Source organism: Heterocephalus glaber, unplaced genomic scaffold (assembly GCF_053883595.1).
Source record: "Heterocephalus glaber isolate CG9 unplaced genomic scaffold, H.glaber_assembly_v1.0 deba00001497, whole genome shotgun sequence".
In the NCBI taxonomy this organism is placed as follows: Eukaryota; Metazoa; Chordata; class Mammalia; order Rodentia; family Bathyergidae; genus Heterocephalus; species Heterocephalus glaber.
The window spans coordinates 8,228,658-8,256,646 of record NW_028258320.1 but is presented as its reverse complement, the minus strand read 5'-3'; the positions used below and the strand labels follow the sequence as shown (position 1 = coordinate 8,256,646).

Sequence of the window (27,989 nt, the reverse complement as noted above, 5' to 3'; positions counted from 1 at the left end):
ACTGTAACATGGTAATGGCATTCTCAATAGCGTTCTTACTGCATCTCCCACAAAATCCCTGTGTCCAGGGACCAGATGTACTTCTTATTGTCGCCATGACACTACTTACCATGGTTCTGCGCTCTATGGACAGCGGCACTTGGGAATCCTGTTGAATAAAACTGAGGTTACCACAGTGAGAACAGGCTTTGAGGCACTAAACGCACTAGCCCATGTCTTTAAAGTAGGCTGTGCATAAGTGATCAGGTCCAACAGGAAGAATGCAGATTTAAAGCATGGAATGTAACACATGGCACCTGCACAGCAATGTTCTCCCAGAGTGCTGGCCCTTGTGATCTCCTGCAGGCCCAGGGAGGTTTGCTAAGAACGTCACACAGCTTCCTGGACAGTAGCCAGAATATGGCTGTGTCTGAATTTTTTCCTCCACCTGTTGATGGGCATCTAGATTGTCCCCAGGTTCTAGTTGTTATGAACAAAACTCTGAATATTGTGTATACATCTTTGTGTTGATGTAGTACTTTCTTTTCACCTGGGTAAATACCTATAAGTGGGGTAGCTGGGTCACATGGTAAGCATATATTTAATTTTATGAGAAATTGGCAACTGTTTTCTAAGGTGGCCGTATAATTTACATCTCTGTCAACAATGCCATGAGAGTTCTAGTGCCCAGAGTCCTTGCCAGCGTTTTACACTGTTAGTCTACAAATTCGGGGCCTCATAATCAGATTCTGTCACATGATCAAGCCTCTATTCCATGAAGTATTCACGTCCACACAGGTGCTCCTCCACTTACTGTGAGATTATATCTCAACAAATCCCTCATCATTGCAAACAGAAGTCCAAGATGCACTTAATGCATCTAACCTACTTTAGCCTGGCATACCCTAAGGTAGGTGGGCTCAGCACACTTACATTAGCCTACAGTTGGACAAAACTCTAACATGAGATGTGTTTCATAAAGTGTCGGGCATCTCATGTGATTTACCTACCGTATTCTGTACTGAGAGTGAGACATGAATTGTTCTATGGGGCTTCTGGATCATCTTGACCTCCCAGCTGGGTCAGTGCCAATTAGAGAAGGACTTGAGGCTGCTGGTTGGACCCCTCCCCATCCGTGTGATGCTTTTCACCCGCAACAATTCTGCAAGAGGGCCCTCAACATGCCAGCCCCTCCATTTCTAGAATTGCAAGAAATACATTTTTCTCTATAACTTATCGAGTCTCTCATAACCTGTAACAGCAGCACAAAACAGAATGAGATGCAACTCTGTCACTAATGTTTCACTTTATTATATAGGTCACCTCCTTTCTGTTTCCCATTTTCTAGACCAGCAGCAAATGTCATGAGTCTCTTAGGGCAACTTGTACTCATCTTGGTACAAAAAAACTGTCAACTTGTCCTTTTGGGATGTTGGCTTTTGATTGTACTTTAGATATGCTTTTGTTCACAATGCTCTATTTTCTTCTAGTGTGTTTATAGTTTTGTATTTCATGTATACAATTTTAATATAGATAAAATTAATTTTGGTATAAATTATGTGTGTGTGCAGGAAACATAATTATACAATTTCTAACTGACAAGTGGGTGTTTTTCTACAGGAAAACTGGTTGGTCTGGCATAAGGGTAGCAGTATATTTATTTTTCAATGACTATCTGTACCCTATTCATGTGAAATCTACCACAAAGTCACTGAAGTAATTAGATTATTGGCTGTTATGAGGAAGTATTAGGAAAGATGTTTCCCCCAGGGCAGGCTGAATGTCACCTGGCAGGATCAGGGAACTAGTGTGGTCAGGTCTTCCTCTTTTCCGAAGGAAGCTGAAATCTGAATTTTCATGCCAAATCCCCAGATGTTTAAACATTGGCAACTAATGCAAGGTTTTGGAAACACTGGGCAGGCCAAACAAAACACATCTGCAGGCCAGATGTTGGTGCCTGTGTGAGACCTATGGTTTAGACACATCTTCCTCTTACTCAAAGATTCATTTATGCATCTCTTCCGGGCCTTCTGCAGTACAGCATCTGCAGCTCTTATCAATGTATTCTCACTGAACGCACTGGCCTAGGTTTCCACTGAACTAGAGGAGCCCTGAAGGAATACACACAGATTCAAGGCCCTGTCCCAGTAGACATCTAATATCAACATGTGTTGAGTGAATAAGTGGGTGAATGAATGAACTCGGCTCCAAATTGACCTCTGCTCTGAAGAACTGGACAGGTGGCTCAGGTTAGAGGTTACCTGGTTGGATGGCTTCCCCTTCTAGTCCCACCTCAAGTCTCTCAGTGTATCCCGCAGTGTTTTGTTTCCAGGTGGCCTCTCCTACACTGTGAATTAAGCCCACTAGATGTCGCCCTTTGCTCAAGGGACATCCAGCGGTATGGCGCTGAGCCCGAGCTTTGCTGCCAAGAAGCAAGGCGTAAGAGTATCTTTATCTCGGGCCACGTGGTCGTCAGGTGGCTGTCATGAGGAAGCGGAGCACAGCCACAGAGTCACAGAAGGCGCCAGGGTCAGAGCCTGACTTATTTGTTCTGTGACCCACAGGAATGCCCTCTGCCTGTGCCGGGTGAGGCTGGGGGTTTTAGCCTCTTACTCAGCAGGTGCTCAAAGACTTGCTCGTCTCCAGACCCTCAGGAGGGTCAGGTGGCACGAGGGAAAGCCTTCATGTATTTTATAGCACACACTTTCTGTCCTCTGTTATCAATCACATTTGAACCCTTCACATTCTGAAACCATCAAGGCAGTAGGTGGCGCCCTGCCCGGCTCTGCCAGGTTTACCCAGGGCTGGAATTTAATGACCCTGGAAGCTTCTCAGTTGGGTGAACCAGAATGGAGGGTTCTACGGGTTCAGTGGCTTCCAGTGTGCGATGGAAGATCCAGATGGTGAGAATGCTCCTTCTCACGACAGCTGGCTTTGCTTGCACCTTTTTTGGGATTATTTAGTGTGTGTTTTTCTTGACCCCTTTTAGAACCAGCTGAGAAGGAGATAGCAAAGCAGACTTTGCAGCCAGGCTGGGTTGCTTTCTGGCTTGCTGTTTACTTCCTTGCTTGCTCTGTGCCCCAACTTCCTCATCTGTGAGTGGCCTCCCAGGGCTGCGGAGGGAACAAGCCATCATGGACACAGCTCAGGACAAGACAGTTCCCAGAACCCAGCCAGTGCTCAGGACGCTGGCCTATCCAGGTGCCAGGTTCATCTCCTCCTTCGGTTTTCTGTAGTCACCTTGTCTTCCACGTGGCTGTCCTTGTCACTCGGATGATATGGTACAGATTTTCCAGTTCTGTGAACACTTCCTTTGTTTTAATGTTCAATAACAATACAATGACTACACAGTGCCTATCCCTCAAAAACAAGTGTCTCTAAATCACACTGACCAAGGCTTCTCTAACGTTCCTCACTGCCTTTGCCAAAGTGCTAGTTGTGAGAGTTCAGAGCCTTCTCCAGCTCTGTGGAAGTCTTAGCATACTTGCCAGGAAAACCTCACTGTAATGTACATTGTATATCCAACTCATCCCCTCTCTAAGATCCAGTTTAAAAAAAAATAATTATACTGAAATATTTTTTACTGTCCTCAAACCTTTTGAAATGATGAGATAAACCCTCCAGCAAGTGCCAGGTCTTTCACCCTCGTGTGTCACTCGAGTGTGCTATTGGTATCCACAGCCCTAGGTGAGTGCCTCTGAGAGCCAGCTCAGGGATACCCAGCCCTCTGACAAAGGCATGCACCATTGGGCTGTCCTATGGAGTTCATGTCTTTCCCTGGTCCACCTGCGATCTGCTAATTTAGTTATTGCCTCCTACCCCTCAGCACTCAGAGAAATTATGTTTATGTTACATTTTAGAGAACTCCTTCCAGTAATAGGATTCTGTTTGCCATTTCCTTTTCCCCGGGGCTCAGGTTTGTGGCTGTGTTTCTATGACCTTGTCCTTTTGCTGGGAAACCAGGCAAGCAGACTCTTACCAGAACCAGCAGACTGGGCAGATGAAGGAAGAAGGCTGGAGCTCTTCCTCAGCCCTGGGTTTTCCTTCTTATTCTTCTGCTTCTGTGTATTTCAGAGTCACCGAGGCTGAGGTCAGCAAAGAAAAGGTTTCAGTGGACCAGATGGACCAGGACACTTTTGTTTAGCTGGCTCTGTGTGCCCGGTGAATGCCTTGTTTCTGCCTCATGGCTCTTGTGTGACATTTGGCAGCAGATGGAGCATTACAATCAGATGAGAGGGGCAGCCTTTCCTCGGCTTGGCTCCTGCAGGAGGTCTGCTTGGCTTTGGGCTGTTCGGTAAGGACAGGTCCCAAAGCCACAGTGCTCAACCCCATGCCTTCCTTTCGAATGGTCCTTTGCAGCTGCATGGGTCAGGCGCTCTCCAGCCTAACCAGGAAGTACTGAGGAATCTGGCACTGTGCCTGTTAATAGATTCTAGCAGGAAACTAGAAGAGATTATGGTGGCTTACTGGTGAGTCACCAGCTTCAAAGAGACCCTATTTATGAACTGAAATATCGGATGCACAGTAACCTTCTTCTATTAAATATGGGAAGGCATGCATTCATGTGATTAGATTCAGATTTTCTCCAAGCCAATGCACTCCTGGCATCATTGATGCCTACTGTTTGTTTTATTTTCTAGTCACTGCTAAGATGTTTTGGACTAGTAACAAACTGCAGGGCTCCCTTCAGGTCTGAGGGACAAATTCCAGCCCCTAGGGAACTGCTGGGTTTCCATGACAAGAAGAGCAGAAGGTGAGAAACATGGTTTCCATCTGAGCTCCTGGCCCTCCTCATGCCCAGCTCCACACCCACTGACGTCTTGTGTACCCGTCTACTGCTTCCTCTTTATAAAGCTGAAATCAAGGGGTTTTTTTTGTTGTTGTTGTTTTGGTACCAGTGATGGAACTTGGGTCCTTGTGCTTGCGCAGCAGGTGGCGAAACCACTGAGCTAAATCCCTGGCCCTTGCTGCTTCCTCTTTATATGTTTTATTACTATTTTTCTTTGTGCCTTTGTAAGTCCCTCAAGTTGTTGGAAGAATGTGGAGTGCTTGCTGGAAGCCACATAAAATAATATGTTGATTGGATTCAGAGACATCCTTTCCTTCCTTTCTGGTGACATCTGTGAGAATTAATGCATCCTTGCCCCTGTCAGTCCACAATAGAAGGTTATTATCTAGCTGATTTTAGACCTGGTTGTGAGCATCTGCAGCTGCCTTGTCCAAAAGTGAGTTAGAAGTCGATGTAACCCATGATGTAACTTGACCTTCCATGGTTTCCAGATCGGACGGCTCCGGAAATCAACCCTCAGTAAAGAAGTTAATCGGATTCAGCTCAAGGCTTTCTAAGGACAACAGAACGTGGGAAACACTCATCCCCAGTACCTGCCCGGGGTCTCGTGGCCAGCGCCCCCTTCTTTCTGCCCCACCCAGTGGCACCTTATCTGGGAGAGGAACAAGGGATTCCTCAGCCTGGGGTGGCAGTGGGGGAAGTTGGGAAAGGGCCGCCCCTCCTCCACCTCCTGGCCGCTCTCCCACGCAAAGGCCACATTCCTGGGCTCTACAGGCGTGACTGCGACCAGCGAAGGACTTCAGGGCTGTGCCCGGTGGCTGCACACTAAGCTGCCCTGGGCAGAGCGTTCTGCTTTCCCCTGAGCAGTGTCTCTCCTGAGATCTCAGACACTAGCGTCCACCACTGCTGGGAGGACCCTCGAGTCCTGGTCACTGCTCCTTCCCCTCCCCAGCCCTTAGGGGAGGGAGATTTGGAGGAAAAAACTCTCTTCCTTCTCAGAGGGGTGTGTCCTGGCCTGGGCCGTGGGCCAAGGCACCAACTCATGCCCAGCCACGGGGATTCAGTGCATGGTGTGGCTGCCCCAACACCACACACACCTGTGTGCAAACAGAACAAGCTGTGTTCCCACCAGCAGCGTACCTTCGAAGGGCACTGCATAGGGGGCTGCAGTGTATGGAGAGGAGCCTGAAGGTAAGCAATAGCTGGGGTGTGACTCCTTGGATTGCAGGGTGCTGTCACCAGGGCTGCTTGCTAGTCCTCCAGGGACTGAATTCTGATTCAGTATCTCATTTCCTAAAGAAGGTTACAGAGGCATGGAGGCAGGAAAGTGGTGAGTAGAAATGACAGTGTGTAACTTGGGGGCTCTGCTGGGACCAAAACCTGGTTCTCTAACCCCAAAAGCACAGCTCCTGTCAGGGAGGATGCAGGCTGTGGTCTCTGGTGGCCAGGGAGGGGACAGTAATGAGGATGCCTTATGGGCATCTGCGAAAACCACCAGCCATGCAGTGACCACTGATTAGACTTGGCACTCAAACCACAACGATCTCCAGAGTCCTGTGTGACCACGTTCGTTCCTTAATTCTCTTCAGGGTGAATTCCTTCAAGCTCTGCCTGCACCCTGTTAGCCCCAGGATTTCCCAGCTTAACCCCTTCTCAGCCTCTAGAAAATCCAAATGTCAACTCTCATGACCACTTCCCCTGCTCCTCGCTATGTACTTCATGGTTCCCCCCGCTTTTCTCCTTCTTCATAAAAAATCCACTTATGTAAACGTGACTTACCATGTCACCCCCTCCCTCAGAGACCGGTGATGGGGAGCTGCAGAAACAGGCAAGAGGGGTCACACACAGTTCCCTGCTATGTCCTGGTCCCCAATGTTCTGGTTCCCACTATGTCCTGGTGAGTGCGCCAAGCCACAGGCTGGGCATGGCAGAGACAGGAACCACACAGATAGACGAAAGCATATCCTGCGGCTTATCAGGTTATTAGTTAAGCCGTTGGTCATATTCCTTTTTCCCATGAAAAGAAAAACCATCTCAACCATCACCAAAATGAATAGCCCGTGACCAAGCCCTAAGGTCCAAGCTCTGTGAAGAGCTCCTAAGACACAATTCTTCAGAGAAAGATGCCTCTGCCCATACGAAACTTAGAACAGCGACGTAAGCATCTGAAAAAAGGGCTTCATTTTGCTAAAAATCAGACACAAAAATTAAAGCAATATGAAAGCATTTTTGCTTAACTGTCTGTCAACAGCAAGAAGAGGGAGAGGGCAGGGTGACCTAGCAGGCATTTCCACACCTGTCAGTGTGCAGAACTGGTATGGCCAGGGGCCCACTGGCCATGTCATCAGAGCTCAAGATCTGTGAGTTTCTCCAACCCAGAGGAAGCCTGCCTGACTGGATTGGGGTCAGGAGAGGGAGTTCAGCACAAGGGACACTGGAGGGCACCCTGGGAGTTCGCAGAGTCAAGGTACCCAGGTTGCACTTCAGGCTGCTCCCAGCGTGGAGCCCTGCGGGTGTCCTGGTGAACCGGATGTGATATTTTCAGGGCAGCTGGTTTTGCATCTAGAAAAATCATTTAGGGAATTTGATTGAAAAACTTGCTTTTACTCATTAGGAAATTGTGGTGAAAATACTATTCCTATGTATAATGCTACTTTAAAAAGAATGAGTAGTTTTGGGTAGATTTGCAACAATTAAGCTTTATCAGCACGGTGATGAATGAGAAGCCATGTCCATTTGCTCCAGGAGAGAGATTGCCACAACCGTACTGACCCTTTTTGATTCGAAACACGTATCCTTCCTTTGCCCAAATAGGAGGAAGGGACCATAGGGAAGGGTGGAAATGAAGATCAAAAATGATCAAGGTTTATATACATATAAATTTCCCCAAATAAATATAATTGTTACGGATACAAACATACCAAGAAAAAAATTGAGTCATCGTGCCTTTTTTCCATACTTCTCTGAGAAGATCTCTGCAGACGAGCCATAGCCCTTACCCTGTCTCGTCCTTGGACCTGAGAGCAGAGCTTGGGCAGTGGCGGGGATGGCAGAGGCAGCTGGAAGCTCGAAGTGCACCTGGAAGCCAGGTGAGGGCTGGAGGGACTGGCTCACTCAGTACTTGGTGCTGCTGACCAAAGGGGAGCATTGGGTTTGAGAATCATATTTTTAAAAGCTTTTCCTGTGGAGGTGTAGATGAAATGTTGAAAGACTGTGGGGAAATATTTGCTCATGTTCTATCAGTGCTGTCCAATATAGGTTTAGTGATAATGTAAGAGTCCTGTGATCTGCTATTCAGCGTGGCAGCCACCATAGCCCATGTGTTTCCTGAGTGGTAGGAACATGATCAGTGCAACTGGGAAATTGAACCTGAAATTGAATTTAATTTTAATTATACTCAGAGCACCACCAGAGGTTGGCGGCCACATGTTGGGCAGAACAGCTCTGACTGACTGTGATTTCTCTTGGACGCCAAGTCACCTGGGTGTAGAGATGGATTTTGTGACCGTGTCTAGGCTCTGAGTTTCATCCACGTTGTGGGAGGTAGCTGCATGCTTGGGGATGATTTGTTGCTAATTGCATCAAGTATAAAGAAGGAAATGTGCTGGTTTGGCCTAGTATTGTTTTATGTTTAAACACTTAAAACTGATCCTCTTAGAGTGTCCCATTATTTTAATGTTTACCTTTCCCAAGATGAAAGGAAACTTCAGTGAAACCTAAAGGGCTGGTATTAAACTCACCCTGTTGCAGGGCTAAGCAAGTCACGATTTTAAAGAGGTTCTTTGTCATCAAATTTGATTCTACAGCGACTTTGTAGAGATGGGAAGGTACTGTTCCTAAAGCTCAGCAGGAGAAATGGTGTCACCGCTGTGCAGTGGAGAGATCACCAACCCTGTGCTTTCTGCCTTCCTGCGCCAGAGCCTCCCATGGGGCCCCACTTGCCCCTGCCCAGCCGAGCACCCAGCCGCCCATGGTCTGCCCAGGGGCTGCTGAGAATGAGGGCTGCCGTGCTGTGTCTCATCTGCTTCTCTGTCACCGTTGCTGAGGGCCACGCTGGCCCCCTGGGGGTGAGTTGGCCAAGGCCCCTCTTTCTGCTCCTGGCACGTTTAAGATCCATCCTTCTCAAGATGAAGGGAACAGCATAGCCCGATGAGCTCTTCAGTCCTGAGGTCTGGTCTCACCTCACCAGCCTCCCCGGGGACCTGGATAAGTCCCTCATCTCTTGGCGCTCAGAAGGCTGAGCCATGGAGCCATTGGAGCCCTGTGGAGCTTGGCGTGTGCTCTATATGGGTGCAGAAGAGCTTTGGGGTTGGTATTAGCAGCCTAGGGAGCTCCTCCCGATCTCCGCCCACTTCCATCCGGGATCACAGGCTGGAAACTTTCTAGATATCGGTATGGCCACCTCAGCCCTGAACACCGTGTGCTTGATTCTTCTCCTGCTCTAAATCTAAACCACTTCTTTATTGCTGTATCTTTAAACCTGTCCAGATCCCAAACCCTCCCCGCCCTGACCCTAACCCTAACCTGGATCCACATCTGCACTGTCGGCACCTACGGTGCCTCGGTAACCCCTGACATGCTGTCCTTGCTTTTCTGCTTGTTTATTCTCAGGGTGGCTTCAGGATTGAGGCTGCTACACGGCGCATCAGAGAGCGTTTCCTCTGTCCCACTCAAATACAAAAAGAAGCCCTTCTGGGGACCATACAGGTCCACACCACCTGTCCCCCAAGGCTCTGACCCCTGTCCTGCCCTCTCTTCACCTCTCAGCTGCTCTAGAGTCCTCGCTCTGCTACGAACCCCCATCCCTGGGCCTTGGTACGTGCTGTCCCTTCCTCTGGAAAGCTGTCTCTCCAGGAATGCTCGCTTCCTCACTTCCATCTGGTTCCTGCTCCACAGCACTTCAGTGCAGCCTCTCCTGACCCCTCTACCACCCTGGGCTTGGATTTGAGATCTGTGCCTTCGGTTCACCTGGGAACCCTAAAGGCCTATGGCATACAACTTTCCAAAGCCTCACGTCAACATCTTTTCTTTTGTACAGAGAAATGAAGGCTTCAGAGACAAAAGAGAACTCAGGGTGGATGAGCCAAGGCCTCCAGGTGAGACTCTGCTCGATGGACTTTGGAGCTGAGGCAGCAGGGCTCTAGCTCAGCAGCGCCTCTGACAGGCTGTGCAGCTGGATGTGCATTTTGCAACACCCCAAGTCTGTAATGTGGGAATAGCAACAATTCCTGAGAGCGAGGCATTTGTGAGGAGTAAATGATGTAGTCGTGTCTTGCAACAAACCCACCCCGTGGTGTCCATAGACTTCCTTTCCTTCCCAGCATTCACCCTAACATGTCACCAACTTGTCTAGGAACGTGCTAGGTTGTGAATGTTTTAAGAGCTGAATGTATTTCCTCCTAGAAAGCATGGTGTACACCCATGGCTGCTAGGTCTCAGGACCGGCCCACAGATGTCTTTCGCACATGCACTGAGTGCTAATGGTGCCGTGGAACTTCCCCATGCCAGGCTACAGTGCTCCGGGAAAATGAAGTCAGTATTGCAGCTTGGAGTGTCATGCACACCTTTTCCCTGACAGCAAGAATGACAATAAAAATACACCAAGTGTGTATTGGGCTGTTGTTATTGGTGCATGCCAGGTGCTGTTTAAAGTACATTATGAAACCTTTGAGTTAGTGAAACTCAAACCCAGTCAGTCTGGCTCCAGAACCAGCACTTGCAAATGCCTAGGGTAGGAATTTGCCTGTCTATGAAGGCAGAGTGAGAACACCAGAACCCAGAAGTTCAGGAGATCTGTTCTTGGGGAGAGAAAAATAAGTTATTTTCAGAAATAATTAGCCAGAGCTTAGTGTGCACAAAGACTCAAGGTTTAGTGTAGCTTTGCTTTCATATTTCATAGAAATCCTCAAATCTTGGCTAATTATTGGAAGATTCTTTTACAGGAGAAGAGAGGCTTCTTACAGAATGTGTCTCCTACCTCCGTTGGGGGTGGGACAGAGCACTGAGACCTGGCCAGGGAAGTGGGAGGAGAGGCGTGCGCTGGGGCGGGTCGCCCTGCCTGCTGTGTCACTGCACAGGCGGCTCAGACAGGGTCCACATGGCAGTAACAAGCAGCACAGAGAGTCGTGGCCCCCAGCACAACCGACGGCTGCTCCTGACCCCTCTCAGCATCTTTCCCATGACAGAGGGGACAGCTGACCATTCTTCTCCCTCCAGGCCCAGCCCAGGAATTTGAGGTGCTGCTGCAGGTGCCCTACAGAAACCCCCGGGAGAAGGAGCTCCTGCGGAGGAGGCTGCTGGAGCTCCCTCTGGCACCCCCGTCGGCCTGCTTCCTGGGGCCCTCGAGAATCCTGGGGACGAAGGCCACCACGTGTGAGTCAGCTCTGGGCCAGCGTGGTGGGGAGGAGTGTGCTTGTTGGGGTGCTTAGGGGGTGCAGCGGGAAGCATCACCCTCATCACTGTGGTCTCAGAGAGTAAGGGCCAGGTACAGTTCTGTGGTGAGTGCGTGCCCAGGGGTCAGAGTCCCTGAGTCCCATCCCAGCACTGCAAAACAAGCAAAGGTTTTGTTTCCCTTCCATGCTGCTTGTTCATTGCCGAGGGCAGAGAGGCTGTGTCTGTGGTAGTCACCGTGTCCCAGGCTGATGACCACACCCCATGCCAAATGCAAGATCCTGGGTCATAAGCAAGTAGAACCCTGTCAGGGTTCACACAGGGGCAGCTGGCCTCTCAAAGGCACTAGTTCTGCTCACAGTGTAGCGGCCAGAAATGACACCAGGCCCCAGAAGCCTGATTCGCACTCTTGCCATGGGCCAGGACAGCAGCAGGAAGGGCTTGGCCAAGGGCACTGACAACCACAGAGCTGGAATTTAGAGTGGTGTGATGTTCCGCCTACACCAGTGATGCTCAGGCCACAGCAGGGGCAGTGGGAGTTTCACAGAAACGCAGATGCTGGAACTCTTTCGGACTCACCAGATCCCAAATTCCAGGGTGTCTGAGGAGTGGTAAAGTTGGGGAACTGCTCACTGTTCACGGCCATGGGTATTTTCACAAAGCCGTCTGGCGACTTTGCCGCATTGCTTTGTCCTCTGAAAAGCAATGGCTTCCTGGGGGAGTTTCAGGTCCAGTGCAAAAGAATGTGAAAGAATGAACATACAAGATGGTTCACAGAGCTTCTTATCATGCCAGGAATCCCCAAAGGTTTCCATGCCATCTTGTGCTTAGAGTCTCTCTTGGAGGGTAGATGGGGAGACTCCAACAAGGTGGTGGCCAATGTCCTCTAGTATGCTTTAAACAGCTCCAGTGTTGGAAAGGCCTCTGCTCCTCTCTCCGGCTGTAGTGTCATCTTGGGGACACATGTCCTTCCTGGGTCCTAAGCCTGGCTGTTTAGTTTTGTGTCCTAACTCATACTTCTAGCTCTTACTGAAAAATATGAAGTTCAGGTTTTGTGTCCGTGCTGAGGACTGAGCTCTGTGGGGTCAGCTTAGAATCGGGCTCCATGAGAGCAGGTTCTGTCTTTGTGCAGATTGCCACGGTCAGGACGGGGCCCTGCGCTGTGTCTGTGAGGACACCTACACCTGGTTCCCCCCCTCCTGCCTCGATCCCCAGCACTGTCACCTGAACTCAGCCGGATCCCACCCAAGCTGCGACTGCCGTCCCAGCAACCTCAGCCAGAGTGCCAGCTTCTGCGAGAGAGCGAGTAAGCAGTGAGGCCACCGGTGGGGGCATCCTCACCCCATAGGCCACAGGGAGGTTTCCCTGGCCCACAGCCCCCATAAGGGAGGCTGATGCCTGCAAGGGAGGTGCAGGGCGGTGACCACGAACCCTCTAGGCTTGTATAGACTCAGCATGGACTTCGCATGCACAAAAGACCCAGATAGGCAATGAGCATTCAGGTGCCATTGCAAATTCTAGAGACCCCCAGCCCAGCTCTGCACTTATCTGATGTCAAGCGGAGAGGTAGAGAGATTCGCTCAAGTCCCAAGCAGGTGACTGTTTGAGTTAGCAACACTTCCTCCCGCTCCCTTCTCACTCATGGCCCAGGTCAGTGCTGGAGGTGTGAATGCAGGAGGGTTGTGCTCTGATGACACTGAGAGAGCCGCTCTGATGTGGCAGCACATACAGCACTAGGGCATCACTGAGAAGTAAAGACAACGAGGCAGATGTTAAAGTTCCAGCTTAGGAAACCAGAGGCAGCGGAGGGAGCTACTGCTGACTTAGGTTTGTGCTCTGTGAACCTTGAGGTCAGCCGATGACACAGACGCCAGGGCTTGAGGGACTGCAAAGCTTCTGTGAAGGCAACCCTAGTTTTCTCGAAGCTGTGGATGTTAGTGGAGCTGAGGAAGACGTGAAGGGAGCTTGGCATGGGTCAGCCTACTGGTGTCCCTGGCTCCCCTTCCACGACCTCAGCCATTCAGGGCATGGCAACCTATGTTTACCAAGCACCGTCTCTACACCCAGTGCTGAGCTAAATTCTAGGAGAACATGCGGAACCAATTTTATTGTTGTCATATATGAGTTCCCAGGCTTGCTGCAGAGGCTGGGCTGTAATACAAGAAAGAAAACATTGTAATTTCACCAACAAATATAAAGGAAAGGCTTTCTTTACAAAGATGGCTCATGCCTGGTTCATCTGGAGAAGATACAAAGCAGATCAGACAGGGTGACACTGGCAAGGTGCTCCCCACAGGACTGCAGGAACACGTCCTGGTCACCCCCGCACAGACAGATGTTTAGGCCGAAGAGGCTGTAGGGAGGTAGAGGTAAAGCATGGGAGACATGCAAAAGCAGGAAAGACTGCGTCTGGGGACCAGAGAGGGGCTGACAGAAGGGATGACAGTTAACCAGGTCCCGAAAGAAAGATGCACTAGGGTCCTTTCCCATGCAGAGGGGCGCTGGCAGTGGATAGGTCAGCAAGGAGCATGTTGCTGCTGGAAACTAAGAAAGACAAGGCTTAAGCTTCACACCTAGGTGAGCTGCGTGTTCGTAGTCATTGACAGCACGGCCGCGTGTTTCTGTACTTGGAGGGTTGTCACGGTTACCGGCTCTACCCGTCACTGTTGCAAATCTATAGCTGAAAATTCTGGCTGGATATGTGCTTCCTGTATTATTCTAGATGAATGTTTATTATGCAGAAAGTGGAAATACCACTGTTGAATATCTGGGCACTGAATTATATTTCTCTTCGTTTTATCCTGCTAATAAAATCATGTTACAAAGGTATTGCATCTCAAAACTTCTTTCTGTTTCCCACAGAGGTTTGGGGCACTTTCAAGATTAAGGAAACCTTTGCAAAAGACCTTTTGAATTCATCTTCTGCTAAATACTCTCAATATGCATCGGAAAGTGAAAAACAAGTAAGAAATTTCTATTTCTTAGCTAGGGAGTCATTGGCTAAACACGGGTTCTGATGTTTTCAATTCAGCGTGGATACTTAATACAAATTCTTAACCATTTTTATTCTCATTGAGTTCTATGGAGAATTTACTTGCTGTATCCACAACTCACATTCCTTGGACAATTTTCTAGGAAAGTTTATCAGCTGACTTTCCATATCCTTTGTGCTTCGTTTTGGTCATCTATTGACTATTATGCTAAGGACTCTGGATTATTTTCTGATTTTTATTTGCCAAAAGAAAGCTTTTGTACCTATACTCCATTTTTAGCATTTTGATCTGTTTCATTCAGAAGATTACCTGGTTAGAGGCTGAAGGCAGGTACCCAGCAAAGCCCTGGCCTTCGTCATGAAGTCACAAAAGCACCAGATCCATCAGCACCTCTGCCAGGATGATGGTATGGGTGTGGTTGAGTGCTTGTCAAGATTAACGGCTTGGTTTGGATAAGAAGAAAGTAGATTGGAGTGAATTTATTACATTACCCAGTACCAAATATATCCTCGATTCTAAACTGTTGTTATTCAATCTTTATTAGCAACCTCAAAACCAAACTCTGTATATGTGTGCATGCAGACGTATGTGTACATTCCCAGTTGCTATTTTAGCTGCATTTATATGGCATTGTGACTACTTCTAGCAGTATCCCTTTCCTTTGCCTGTTTGCTATGGTTGGTTTATTTATTGTCTTCATCCTTCTTTTATCTTTTTTTTTTTTTGCAAATGTCTTTCTGAAGTGTGAGAACAAAGATTAATGCATGTTCTTTATTTTCTTCCTCAGCTCAAAGAAGTATACAAAAGAATTCAAGATTTTGAGTCAGTTCATGTCACCCAATTTCGGTAAGTAACACCATGGCCTTAGAAGGTCATCTCCAGGGTTGTGCCCGGCAGAATTCTGAGCATGTTCCCTGGGGCAACCTTGGCAGAAAACAGGGCAGTCTAGTGTTTGTCGTAGGACCCTTACTAAGCATGATGCTTTAAAAGAATGAAGACGAAAGCCTGGATTCTTATTGAGATGAGTTTCAGAGCCTAGAGCGTGAAGAACATTCTCAAAGCTGTGGATGAGACAGAACCTGCAAAGGCAGAATCCTGGAAGGAAGCAGGCGATCGTGGTGTAGATGTGTGGGGAGGGGCAACACATGGGATGGAGGTTGGGGCGTAGAGGGGTGAAGTTTTTCCCTCACAGCCAGAGTACGTGATATTGTATAACTTGAAGCCAGAACGGGGAGCCTTGGGTGAATTATTACCTTTTTGTGTAGATCTTATGCATGTACCATGGTTCCAAATGCAGTAGTTATTATCTGCAGCAAATAAAGAGTTGTTTCAAACTCTTGTTTTAATTCCAAAAGTTACTTGGTTAGTTAACCATGTGTACCCTGATTTCCATATTCATAGTCGGCTTGATGGAGGAAGTAGCTTAGAGGTCAGAGAACTTGACTTATTATCACCATCATCATTATCATTATTATTATTATTACTCGCAGTTAAAACCAGCCACAGGAAAATTTCAGTCACATTTGCTATAAATATGTTGTCCTGGCCGTGTCCTTTAAGTCTTCCTATGTGTTTATTCTCTAAAGTTCCACATGAATGTTTTCCTTCAAAATTCAATGCTAGTTTTCAATGCAGTTTTCTTATATAGTGTGTATGTAATTGATCATATTTCCCTGAATGGCTTTGTTGTAAGATCTCCTGGACAAAATTGACAGTCACACTCATTTTTATATTTAATACTCATATTTTTCTTTTCCCTGGTCTTCTATTTATATTTCCAACTTACATTTTATCCTGCATGTCTTATAAAACTGTCCCCAGTAATTCGTGTACACAATCACAGTCAAAGTAGGCATAAGGCTGGAAAGACGATTTATTAAGTTTTCCTCCTTATGCACATGATTTAAAACAAACCTTAATTTCTCATTGTCCCAATTTACTTATCTGTCCAACAGGACAGCTCACAGCTGTGAGCCTGTCTAATCCTCCTTAAGTCAAATGCACTAACAGGCAGGAAGGGTTTTGTGAACAAACAGAAGAGCCTTATAGGTGCGAAGGCACTGTGACCCTCCCTACGCAAAGAGTTCTGGATTCACACTCCTGTTGTGAGCAGAAGTTCAAGGAGGAGCCGAGAGCTTTAGCTTTGGAGTCTCAGCTCTAACCTGTGAATTAGCAGCTGGCAATTTCCTGACCCAACTGCTCCTTGGGTCTCATTTCCCTTATCTCTAAGGCGGGGATAAGGCAGTGGTGATGTCATGGGGTAATTGCAGGATTAACTTGCTGGACAATACAGAAATTCGCTTGCTCTTTATGCTCCAGTGCCATCTGAGGGCTGCTGGCTTCTCTCTCTTCACCTGAGCGTGGCCTCTTCCCGGAATGCCAGACCTGGCTACCTGGCTGCCAGCTTCCGGTGTGGCCACCTGGATGCTCCACTTGAAACCCAGGCCGAATTCCTCACTGTCTCCCCCTCCCTCCTGTTGCTGTTCCTGTGCAGTCTCCAACCTCGAAGCATCCTTGTTTTATATTTAGATTTATATGCAGCGCTGTGCTCACACCCTAAGGGCTCGGCTCAGCCCTCTTTGACCAATGCCTGCACCAGCCCTCTGGGCCGAGGCAACACACTCCCATCCCTGGCTCCTTCCTAGAGGATTCCATGTCCACCTGCTGTGCTCTGCCACACCCCCTGGCCTGGCTGCGTCACTGTAGGCTAGAATTCCTGCAAATGCAGTCACGGGGCATTGGCTTTGTAACCTGGGTTCTCAACTCAGCACAATATCTCTGAGATGGATCCATGGTTTCCAGAGCACTGCGGCTCCTCCCTTTCGACTGCCCAGTAATATTCCATTGTGTGACACCCTCAGATTTGCGCTTCCAGGCCTCGAAGTCATTCTTGACTGGTTTCTTTCTCTCACACCCAACCTGCTTCCTGAGTGCCTGTAGTCAGGTTCCAGTACCCACCTGCCCAGTGTGCGACACAGGCCTGAGAAAAAAGTACACTAAGAGACAGAACTAAGAGAGAGAAAGCAGGGGCCAGGACGACCAACGCCAGTGCAACCGACAAAGGCTCTGGCCAGTCGCAGGCACTGACTTTTATTGGCAATCAACTGGGGTAAAGGCGATGTGTGGTTTCTTGGAAATTAATGTAAACAAGGCTCAGAAAGGACAAGGCAAAGCAGTCTCGAATTAGGAACAGAATCAACAAAATATATTATTGTAATTAGAACACTGTCCTTCTAGTCTGAAGGTTTTAGTTATGGGGACAGAATTTGGGTGCGAGTGACTCTGACCTTGGCATGTAGGCTTCGGCCAGACTCAGGCCTGTGAACAAGCCAGTTGTGGGGTTAGCTCTTCACAGCCTGCTTTGGGCATGATCAGTGTTACAGTCCTCTGCACCAAGCAATTCTGACAGCTTTTTCCTCACGTACAGCACAGGTTTAACACCTTCTCGCACACGCACTGCTACCCAACTAGTCCAAGCCACTCCATTCCTTCCTGACTGGTCTTCCTGCTTCCATGTCTGCCTCCTTTCAGTTTATTTCCAGAGTGATGACCTTAGACAGTAAGCATGATCCTGCTGTTCCCTTTCAATACAGAATAAAGCTGTTGATAAAGAAGGAAACTCAAACCCTAAGGATCTGGCTCCTGGCTGCTTCTCCAGTGTTACCTCCTGCTTCTTTCTGTCTTGCTCATCGAATGATGGTCAAGCCAGACTTTAAGTTAGACTCACACCCCCTACCCCAGGACCTTTGCACATGCTGGAATGTTAGACCAATATTCTTTTCATCACTGGGCCTGTTCTTCACGCCATTCAGGCATTGGTTTTAAAGACCTCTCGCATAGAGAAGCTTCTCTGACCAGCCCAGGTCCCAAATCTGGTTTGTTCCTTTGGACTGGATGCTGTGTACATGCAGACTGGACCTCGGATGCTTATAGGGCTGGAAAGTTGGTTCACCTTCTGTCCACATCTTCCTTGCAGGGCTGGCAGCATCATCACGGGCTTCGAAGTCATCGGCTCCAGCAGCACTTCCCAGCTGCTGGCCGCCCTTCAGCAGGAGTCTGCTGCGGTCCAAGCAGCGCTCAGTAGCCTCTTTCCCCTGGAAGCTGGCTCCTTCAGGGTATTCTCAAAAGGTAACCCTGGGTCCCACCCTCAGATCGACCGGGGAGCCCTCTAGTTAGTAGCTTGCTGCTGCTCCTATCTTCAGGAATAGAGGGGAGGTGCTTCCGGGAGAGAAGTGTTCTCAGCGGAAATAGGCAGTTGTCCCCCTACCACAATAAAAGTCAGTGTCAGCTGATGTTTGCAAGTCTTCTCTGGTGGTGAGCAGATCTCATCTCTGAGTGTAAATTTAGGAATGGCTCACTGCCTATGATTTCTAAAACATCCAACCCCTGGGACAGGGTTAATGCAAGGGCTGGGATCTCCTGGGTCCCTTCCCTCTGTTTCCATTCTCTTCCAGCCCCATGTCACAGCGTGGCCTTTGGGTTCGGTGCTGAGGACAGCGAGTGCACCCTGCCCTGCAGCAGCGGCTACACTGGAAATGTCACAGCCCGGTGCCAGCCCTCGGGGTGGCAGGTGGTGCGAGAGTCCTGTGTGCTCTCCCAGCTGCAGGAGCTGCTGCAGGTGATGTGTTTCTACTGTGCACATCTCCAGTGGGCCCAGGAGGGTGGGCAGGACTGGCAGGGACAGCTGGGGAGGTGACAGCATCCAGGTTGATGGATCTGTCCTGTCCGGGAGGGGTGCTGCTGAGGCCAGAGCCAACCTGAGGCCTTCGACACATGGCAGAACAGCAGCCAGGCTGCCTTCGGAGCCCAGAGGCCTGGGTATTGAAGATGCAAGTGAGGGTGAGGGAGGGTCTGCACATATCGGGGCTGGGACAGGGCTGGCCAGGCAGGGTGCTGTGCAGACCGACAAACCTGCAGTGGGGCCGAGGGTCACCCTTTCCCAGGCTCCCTCTGTGGACTGGGAGCCAGGGTCCCACTGTGAGCAAAGGTGTGGATCTGGAAACACAGTCACATGGGCTCCGCCCCATGCCGTGGCCCCTATGCTTGCTCTCTCAGCAACATTCAAGTATTGGGACAAGGAAGGTTGGAAGAAGGATATGAACATCAGGACTGGAGTCCCAGAAAAGAAGGACACCGGGACCAGTGCCCCCCGCCTCCGGGACCAGTGCCCGGACACAGCCTGGAGCCCATCTCCACCCGGAGCTGAACTTGTGTCCACACAGAGCCCTTGCTGTCACAGTAGAGATCCCGGGTGGCACTGATCAGTTCAATTCTCCCTTTCTGGGCCTCAGTTTCCTCATCTGTAGACTGGGGAGAGGAACAGCACCAGGTGGCCGCTGTGGTCTGTTCTTGCTCTCATCTTCTTCAGCCGAGTTCTGACAGGGCCAGGGTTGGAGCTTGTTCACCCCAGAGTTTGAGGGTGGCAGAGAGCAGCAACAGCCACCCAGAAGGATGAAGTGAGTGGGTGGGTCTGGGGTCCTGAGCTGAGCGGTGGGAACAGCCCCCCCACCCCTGCAGCTCCCAGCTCAGCCCAGCACACAGAAGCGAGGGGACCCTAGGAATGGGTGACACTCCGAATCCAGCAGCATGGGAGGAGTGGACTCAGGTCAGTAGCCTGTGGGGATCTAACCCAGGATCAGGGCTATGACACTTCGCTCAGCACTCTTGGGAAGGTCCCCAAACCTCCCCAAGTGATGTCATTTCTGGATCATTAGGATGATGATTTACATGAAAGTGTTTTTAAACAAATCTTTTCCAGTTCCAGTTTCCTTAGCTACAAATGACAATAATTATAGCACTTCCTTGCAATGTGCTTAAAGGATTGAACCAACGACTCCAGGGAAAGCACTTAGCTCAGTCTTGGACAGGCAAACGCTGAATCATGGCTACCACTGCCATCATTGCTACTTAATTGTCCCACGATCTACGGCACCATGCAAATGCTGGCCAAGACATCCGCTCCCAGCCTGGCTGAGCAGTTTCTGTTTTCTAAAACATAACCATCTTTATTTCTAGAACTTCAGTGCAATCGCAGACAGTGCCACCCAGGCGGACGTGTCGTCCGTGGTGCGAGAGCTCTCGGGCATCCTGAAGCAGAGCCCGGCCACCACAGCAGGGAGCCTGGCTTCAGTGGTGTCACTTCTGAGCTCAGTTTCATCCCTGTCCCTGGAGAAGGGTTTCATGGTGTCAGATTCGACCCTGGAGGTATGGCCTGGGGGCCGGCCCAGCTCACTGTGAATGGTGTCTTTTGGAGGAGGAATGAAGCCTAGATGACTAGGGGGTCTTGAAAAAGACAGAGGAGCCTGTTACAGTCCCCCTGTGGGCAATGCTGCATTCTCTGCAGGGTGCAAGGAGCCATGGGCTCCATAGTGTGGGTCCACAGGGAGAGGAAGCTCCTCTGGGCTGCTGGGAGGAGGGGTGAGCTTCTGCACCCCAACATTTCAACTCCTGCTTGCTGTCTGCAATTGTTCCCTTCTGCAGCCATGAGCTCTGCCTTAGCAGTGTGCACCCCAAAACCTCCTTTTTGTGAGACAGGATCTCACTGTGGCGCTCAGGCTGGCCTTGAACTCACTCTGTAGCCCAGGCTGGCCTTGAACCTGCGGTGATCCTCCTGCCTCAGCCTCCCAAGTGTCGGGCCAAAACCTCTCTTCTTTCAACTGGGAGATCATGGTTTAGTTTGGATGTTTAAAAATTCACTTAAACAGGACACCAGTAATATACAATCACTATTAGAAATACAAATAAAAAAAAGGAGAAGTAAGAGAGCTCTAATCTCACCATCCTAGAACAGCTGACACCCATACCCAGGTGTCTCCTTGGGACAGGTGCAGTGCCTGCTCCCTCAGGGGCCTTCCTAATGGTTTGGAAGAGTCCATTTTATATTTTAAAGTCCCAATACTTCACAACATTGGACTATGCAGTATAAATTCCACGATTTTATGTTTATACTTTACTACCTGGAGTGAACATTATGTCAAAGATGACATTAAAGCTGAATTAAAGAAAAGATGTTAAGGTTCATTGTTCACATGCTGTTTACAAGAAGCCGACTAGAGTGAAAAGAAAAGATACGAAATGGAAAGTGAACCTAGAGCAGCAACATGTAGCCCAAGAAAGCGGAGGTTCTGGGGGTGGAGGGACGAGGTGGGAAGGCACAGGCCCAGCAAGGGCACCAGGTACCCAGAGCCACAACCGAGTGCCCGGGCTGGGGCAGAAAGAGGTAGCTTAGGACAGGGATCTTCAGACCAGGCCTAAGACTGCTTCTGTTTCTTTCTAGGTCTAGTTTTTAAGGATTGTTCTGTATTCTCCTGTAGTAGAGAAACAAACACAAAACATGAGTTAAAACTTGAATATCCATGACACGTCTTTATGACTTTTGATGTTAAGGAAGGAACATACAATGAGAAAGCTGTTCCAAGTAGCATGCCCATCTCTGAGCCTCCACCTGAGTATGAATGCATAGTCGCTTGGTTGCTTTGTGGTCTCAGGCAGAAGGAAATGTGCACTCTTGCCTGGCAGGGTGCTTATTTATCTGTGCCAAAACTCCACGATGCATCTGAATGCCTTGGGGGATCAGCCTGGACCCAAGTTCTTTGCTCAAAGCTTCTGTACAGTGAAACAGAAGTGACATTAGTTGATGAGTTTTACTGGGTTCCTCCCCGGAGCCAATTTTTTGAGCACTTTCTCTACACTTAATACAAACAACCCTCCTCTCTTAGTCCTGTAAGCTTTCACTGAAAGCAAACTGACTTGCACCCTTGTGTTTCAGGATGTCATCAGCATAGCTGACCACATCCTAAATTCCTCATCCATAACGAACTGGACGATTTTATTGCAAGAGGAAGAGCAGGCCAGCTCCCAGTTACTAGAGACACTGGAAAACATCACCCTTCTGGTACCTCCCTCTGCTCTGCCTCTGAATTTTTCTCTGGAATTTATTAACTGGCAAGGGATTCCATGGACCCAAACCCACAGCAATCACAGTTACAGCTACCAGATTGAGTTGTTCCAAGAGGGTCGCGCCCTTCCCATCAGAGGCCACGCTTTTATTAGGCCAGACGAATTCCAGGTCTCTGCTCCAGAAACTATCATCAGCATGGCCTCTGTGACCTTCGGGCACATCTTACCCAAGACCCAGGGTGACAATGCTCGGGTCAACGGGCCCTTGATATCCACAGTTATCCCAAACTATTCCATAAATGAAATCTTCCTGGGCTTCTCCAAGATCGAGGCAAACCTGAGCCAGCCCCACTGTGTGTTTTGGAGTTTCAGTCACCTGCGCTGGACCAGTGCTGGTTGCCACCTGGTGAATGAGACTCCAGACGCAGTGCTGTGTCGGTGCACTCACCTGACCTCCTTCTCCATACTGATGTCACCCTCTGTCCCCGCTGTGATTGTCCCTGCGGTGAGATGGATCACCTATGTGGGCCTGGCCATCTCCATTGGAAGTCTCGTCTTATGCCTGATCATCGAGGCTCTGTTTTGGAAGCAGCTCAGGAACACTCAGATCTCACACACTCGCCACATTTGCATGATGAACATAGCCCTGTCCCTCTTGATTGCTGATGTCTGGTTCGTTACCGCTGTCACTGTAGACACCACCGCCGGCCCCTCTGGAGTCTGTGTAGCCGCCATCTTCTTCACTCATTTTTTTTACCTCTCCTTGTTATTTTGGATGCTGGTGCTTGGTGTCCTGCTGTCTTACCGAATCGTCTTCGTGTTCCACCACATGGCCATGCCTTCGATGATGGCCATCGGATTCTGCTTGGGCTATGGGTGCCCCCTGGTCATAGCCATAGTCACCATTGTGGTCACACAACCTAGCAACAGCTACAGCAGGAAGGATGTGTGTTGGCTCAACTGGTCGGATGGGAGCAAACCTCTCTTGGCTTTTGCTGTTCCTGCGCTCGCTATTGTGGCTGTGAACCTGGTGGTGGTGCTCTTAGTGCTCACAAAACTCTGGAGGCCAGTCATTGGAGAGAGGGTGACCCAGAATGACAAAGCCACCGTCATCCGCATGGGGAAGAGCCTCCTCATCCTGGCGCCTCTGCTGGGGCTTACCTGGGGCTTTGGCATCGGAACCATGGCCAACAGCCAGAACCCGGCCTGGCATGTTCTCTTCGCACTGTTCAATGCATTCCAGGTGAGACTGGGGAGTGTGCTTTATTACACTCTTGTGTCACTGGAGTCGTGACAGAGAACTCGGGGTGGTAAACTACTCCAGAGGTGTCTCATCTCCCTGGCTGCTGCAGGACTGTCAGGAAAAGTGCATAGAAACAATGAGAAGGGGGGAAAAAAATCCATCTTCTCCAACATTTAGTGAAGCAGAGTATTGGGCTTCTCCAGGAGTTCACCAGCCGGTGGGCTTTAAATCTGCTAGAGTGCACATAGCTCAGGCTGATCCCTCTTGCTATTGGCTCCATACCCTTTCTCTTGGGCAGACTTCTGAAAAAGCACCAAGAAAGGGGAATCCATCAAAAGTACTGTTGACACTGAAAGGCACAAAGGAAATTCTTTCAGTATGAGGAGCATTGGCTGGCAACCTGCCACTGGTGGTCTGTTTTTGTAAATAAAGTTCTATTGGCACACATCTGTGCCCACTGGTTACATGTGAGGTGTACAACAGCAGTCACAGCTCAAGGCCTGTGTCCTGGGCACAGGTCAGGGAGTGCCCGTTGGGGTGGAGGGGGGGAACCATCAGAACAGGTACCAGACAGGGCTCTGTGAAGGGAGTCGCAGCTCCAGGTTGAAGGTGCCGCTCGCAGGGTTTCCAGAGAGGACAGCTCCCTCTGTAGGGCCGTAGGGTGGGCCCAGTGCTGGCTCCACCAGAGATGCAGAGAGGACACTTACTAAATGCCTGCTGTATGAACAACTACCCTGCAGACACCAAAGGAAGCTATTTGTCTGGGGCCTGGGTTGACCCAGTGGGGAGAATGAAGCTCCGTGTGTGTTAGAAATGTTGTCCTCTTGAGCGCTGCTTCTTTATGCATTTTGTGTATAAAAACCTTTGAGTCCTTGTGTTGTGGCGGCCATGCAGAGGCTCCTACCTGCAGGGAGATGGAGCAGAAAGCAAGGCCAGTGCTGGGTGGTACAGCAGGTAATGCCTCTTATGGACACTTTCTTTTCTGGAAAAGAAAAATACCATAAATGTGACTGACTTTCTTTTCTCGTTAAAGGGGTTTTTCATCTTCTGCTTTGGAATACTCCTGGATAACAAGGTGGGTTACATTCTCCTCTCTCTAAAGCCTCATCCTTCCATTCTGAGGCCTTTTTCATGTAGTACAGGTTGGACCACAGGCACTTTGTAGTAAATTCTATCCTTTTACCGGAGGCAGTGTCATCCAGAGGCAGAGGAGCTCAAGGTCCCTGCTGGTAGAGCCATAAAAATTCACTTTGACATGCAATGTGAACATTATAGAAAAATAAGGGAATCCTTTTTACATTTAATTTTCCTGATTTAAATTATGATTCGACAGTGACTCAAGAGGAAAATCACTTTCCTAAGGGGTAAATTCCCTTTTGATCTCATAATTGGTTTTTTTTTTTTAAATTTCTGTGTGTGTGTGGTAGTGGGATAAAACCTAGGGCCTTCACCCTGAACTACATCCCCAACCCCTTCTTTATTTTTTATTTTGAGACAGAGACTCACTAAGTTGCCCAGGCTGTGGTTCAACTTGCAATCCTCCTGCTTCAGCTTCCCAGAGTACTGGGATTCAAGGCATGTACTACCACACCTGCTTTATCTAAATATTTAGAATATGCTGAAAGTATGTCTATTCTTTATTTTTACAGTTTTATATACTAAATATTAATAGCATTTCACATTAAATAAAATTCCTACTTTCAGTTGAAGTGAAATATAATTAAAAAAATTAAAAAAAATTTGTTTTATCCCCCCCCCACCCCCCAGCTTTGAGCAATTCCATTGAGAGAAGCAAGCAGTAAGGTCATAGGTGCAGAGTCACTGTTTTAATAAGGAAATGAGACTATTTCCTAATTACAACAACTGTGGCACACATCACAGTATCCTCTTTAGGCAGAAGCAATTTGCCACTCTAATTGCACTAAATAATTGCCTGGCTTCTGTCACTTACATGCTTAGGGAATCCTTCATTTCAGATAAACTCCAATTACTGTCAATTACTAATGTCTATAGATTGGGTTATTGTTTAATTCCAGTTTTGTTTATGGGTAAAGATGATAAGAAAACAATCTTTTATCAACTATTTATGCCCGTGGTTTATCAAGTGCTTCTAGGAAACAATGCTATTAAATACCAATTTCAACCTGCAGTTTTGTCTCAGCACATTTATGTGTGACTGTATATGTGTATCTCTTCAACATTTCTGTGTTGTCCTTATAGCTGCGGCGACTTCTGATCAACAAGTTGTCTCTGTTAAGCCATTGGAAGCAAACATCAAAGGTAATTAATTATTGCCTATTGCAGCGCATGAAGATTCAGCTTGGCACTTTTCTATGCGCAGTCTTGCTGCAGACCTGTTTCTGTGCATGGCCCTGGCGTTTCTGTCGCTATCCTATTCCTGAGGTCTGGCCGGGTGCCTGGCACAGTCAGTGCTCTGAGTGGGTGAATGTGGAGGCATGGAGCTGACAGCAGGCCTCAGGGTCGAGGTGTGTGGGTCTCAAGGGGAGTGAGGCTTTTTTTTGCTTTAGTCTCTTGCAACTTTAGCCCTTAACTCTACAACCTACGATTGGGCAAGTTTGTATGGGAGTAGATTTCAGTCTCATTCTTTGCCACAGAAGTGCACATCCACATGAGGATAGTAGAGTTCAAGGCAAAGGTACTTGCATGTGTGTTTTCTGTTTTCACTGTTGATTTAGACTTTTGTCTTTCAGCAAGACCGAGCTTCTAAAGTAGAGATTTCTGTATTGATAACTAGCCAACTGACTTAACTGCATCCAAATCTGGGTGTTTAGAGGATTTTACAACAACAATATAAGCTTTTGAAATAAAAGTCGATGAGGAAATTGTCCTCTGTATAACGAAGTCTTCCAGGTCTGCATCCATAGCAGACAGGACTGCTGAGAGGGAGGGAGTGGTGGCTGGGGCCAGCAGACCTGCCTGGGATTCTGACTTCACCCCCAGGCAGCTGAGTGATCTTAGGAAAGTTCCTTCATCTCTTTGAGTTTCAATTTCCTCAGTCATAAAAATTAAGTGTTGAACTGGTAACTCAAAGAAGTTCTAACATTCTGAGACTTTATGTTTTCAAGAACTAAAATCTTTTGAACTAGAAAATGTGAAATTATCTACTCTTAAGAAAAGGAGGAAGTTACAGAAAAGAAAAGCCTTTGGTAAATAAAATAAGACAGGATACTCTCCACCCTGTAGAGCAGGAAGTCAAAATTGTTCTCATTTGAAAAATCAAAAAGAAAAAAACACCCCACAGTGAAATCACAACAGAAGCAAAAATCCTTGGCAGTGCTTCTCCCTGTTTCTAAGGTGGGGTGGACTTTTTTCAGAAAACAGAGTGGTCAAGGAGGTCTTTGCTAGTTTGGATTCTTACGCTGCCTCCCCAGTCTTGTTTTCAAGTTGGGTGATAAAAATGAGATTTTGTTATCTGGCTAAGTGACTCATTTGCTTTAAAAATAAAAATCCATTTTGCACAGGAAAAGATGAGAGTGTTTGTAATTGTCTGAGGAATGAAAAGCTGAATGAAAAAGCAAGGACCCAATTTATGGATGGTGAGAAAATATGGACACCAACATTACTGTTAAGAAATCACTTGGTAGTGAAGGGAGTGAGGAAGAGAACGAGACACAGGACCAGGAGTGAAGGAGACTTAGGTTGCCAGGATGTGAGCAAGGCCATGTGTTGGGAAGGCTGAGTTAGCCAAGACAGAGGTTAGAAACATATGGATGGGAAAATAAGAACAAAATAGACATGGGAGGACTCCAGGGAAGATAGTCAGTCGCTGTCCTGAAGATGGGGATTAGCCTCTTCTCTCAACACGCAAAGTATCAAGCTGACACACAGCAATGTGCACAGGTCAAAGCTCAGAGTCCATTAAGGGATAGCAAAGGGGTGATGAGGTAGGGATCTTGGAAAGATTCATGAACAGATGGTGTTCAGCCAATCGGAAGCCAGCTATGTTCTCAGCAAAGACCATCCCTCAAGCCACAAACTCTGTGTGGACCCCAAGAGTGGTTTCTCTCAAAATCTCTCCATCTTTTTTTTTTTTTTTTTGGTACTGGAGATCAAACTCCGGTCTTTGCGCTTGTGCAGCAGGCAGCGAAACCACTGAGCTAAATCCCCGAAGATCTTTTCTGTTTGTCTTTAGAATTTTTTTTTTTCAGTTAATGCACTTGTATTTTTCTTTTTTGTTTTTGTTTTTGTTTTTTGGTACTGGGGATCGAACTCGGGACCTTGCACTTGGGGGGCAGGCGCCAGAACCACTGAGCTAAATCCCCAGCCCTCAAAATCTCTCCATCTTAAGGACTCCTGTAGACATTCCTGAACAAAGACTGAATTTCCAGAGCTACTTCTTAGTTCCAACAGGGAACTCAGATCCTGTGGCTTGACAATGTAGATCCAGACAACTTTACAGCCTGGGAAGGCTGCTTCTTCCAAGAGCACACAGAGCTCGTGGGTATTCTGCAACCCAAGATTACTCTCTCCACAGGGGCAGGCTGCGGTTTGAAAAGCAATGTTCTCTTAAGATTCTGTTTAGGGTTATATCACTACACGAGTCTTGAATTTGGGAAAATCGATTCTTTTGCTTTGAAAGTTTTAGGCCTTTGTCATTTTTACCTATATGCAATTTTTTTTGAGAATCAAAATGAGGTAGGCACATATATATTTCAGTGAAAACTGGGAATCTCTC

At 48.2% G+C, this 27,989-nt stretch overlaps 1 protein-coding gene across 4 annotated transcripts in view; it reads left to right on the top strand.

Moving 5' to 3' along the window:
* The first annotated feature begins 5,440 nt into the window (after positions 1-5,440).
* Adgrf1 (adhesion G protein-coupled receptor F1) overlaps positions 5,441-27,989 on the top strand; it is a 28,912-nt gene continuing 6,363 nt past the window's right edge. Inside the window, exons 1-14 of one of the 4 annotated variants that reach the window (XM_087184650.1) lie at positions 5,442-5,959; positions 7,740-7,857; positions 8,575-8,835; positions 9,807-9,864; positions 10,985-11,140; positions 12,291-12,464; positions 14,021-14,121; positions 14,939-14,997; positions 18,128-18,279; positions 18,606-18,769; positions 20,167-20,355; positions 21,920-23,293; positions 24,327-24,368; positions 25,514-25,573. In XM_087184650.1, coding sequence (XP_087040776.1) covers positions 8,695-8,835; positions 9,807-9,864; positions 10,985-11,140; positions 12,291-12,464; positions 14,021-14,121; positions 14,939-14,997; positions 18,128-18,279; positions 18,606-18,769; positions 20,167-20,355; positions 21,920-23,293; positions 24,327-24,368; positions 25,514-25,573 — 2,670 coding nt within the window. In that variant the 5' untranslated portion in view covers positions 5,442-5,959; positions 7,740-7,857; positions 8,575-8,694. Of the gene's footprint in view, positions 5,960-7,739; positions 7,858-8,518; positions 8,836-9,806; positions 9,865-10,984; positions 11,141-12,290; positions 12,465-14,020; positions 14,122-14,938; positions 14,998-18,127; positions 18,280-18,605; positions 18,770-20,166; positions 20,356-21,919; positions 23,294-24,326; positions 24,369-25,513; positions 25,574-27,989 lie in introns of those variants that run through there. The other 3 variants (XM_004846400.3, XM_087184651.1, XM_013072966.3) reach the window with 3 other exon arrangements.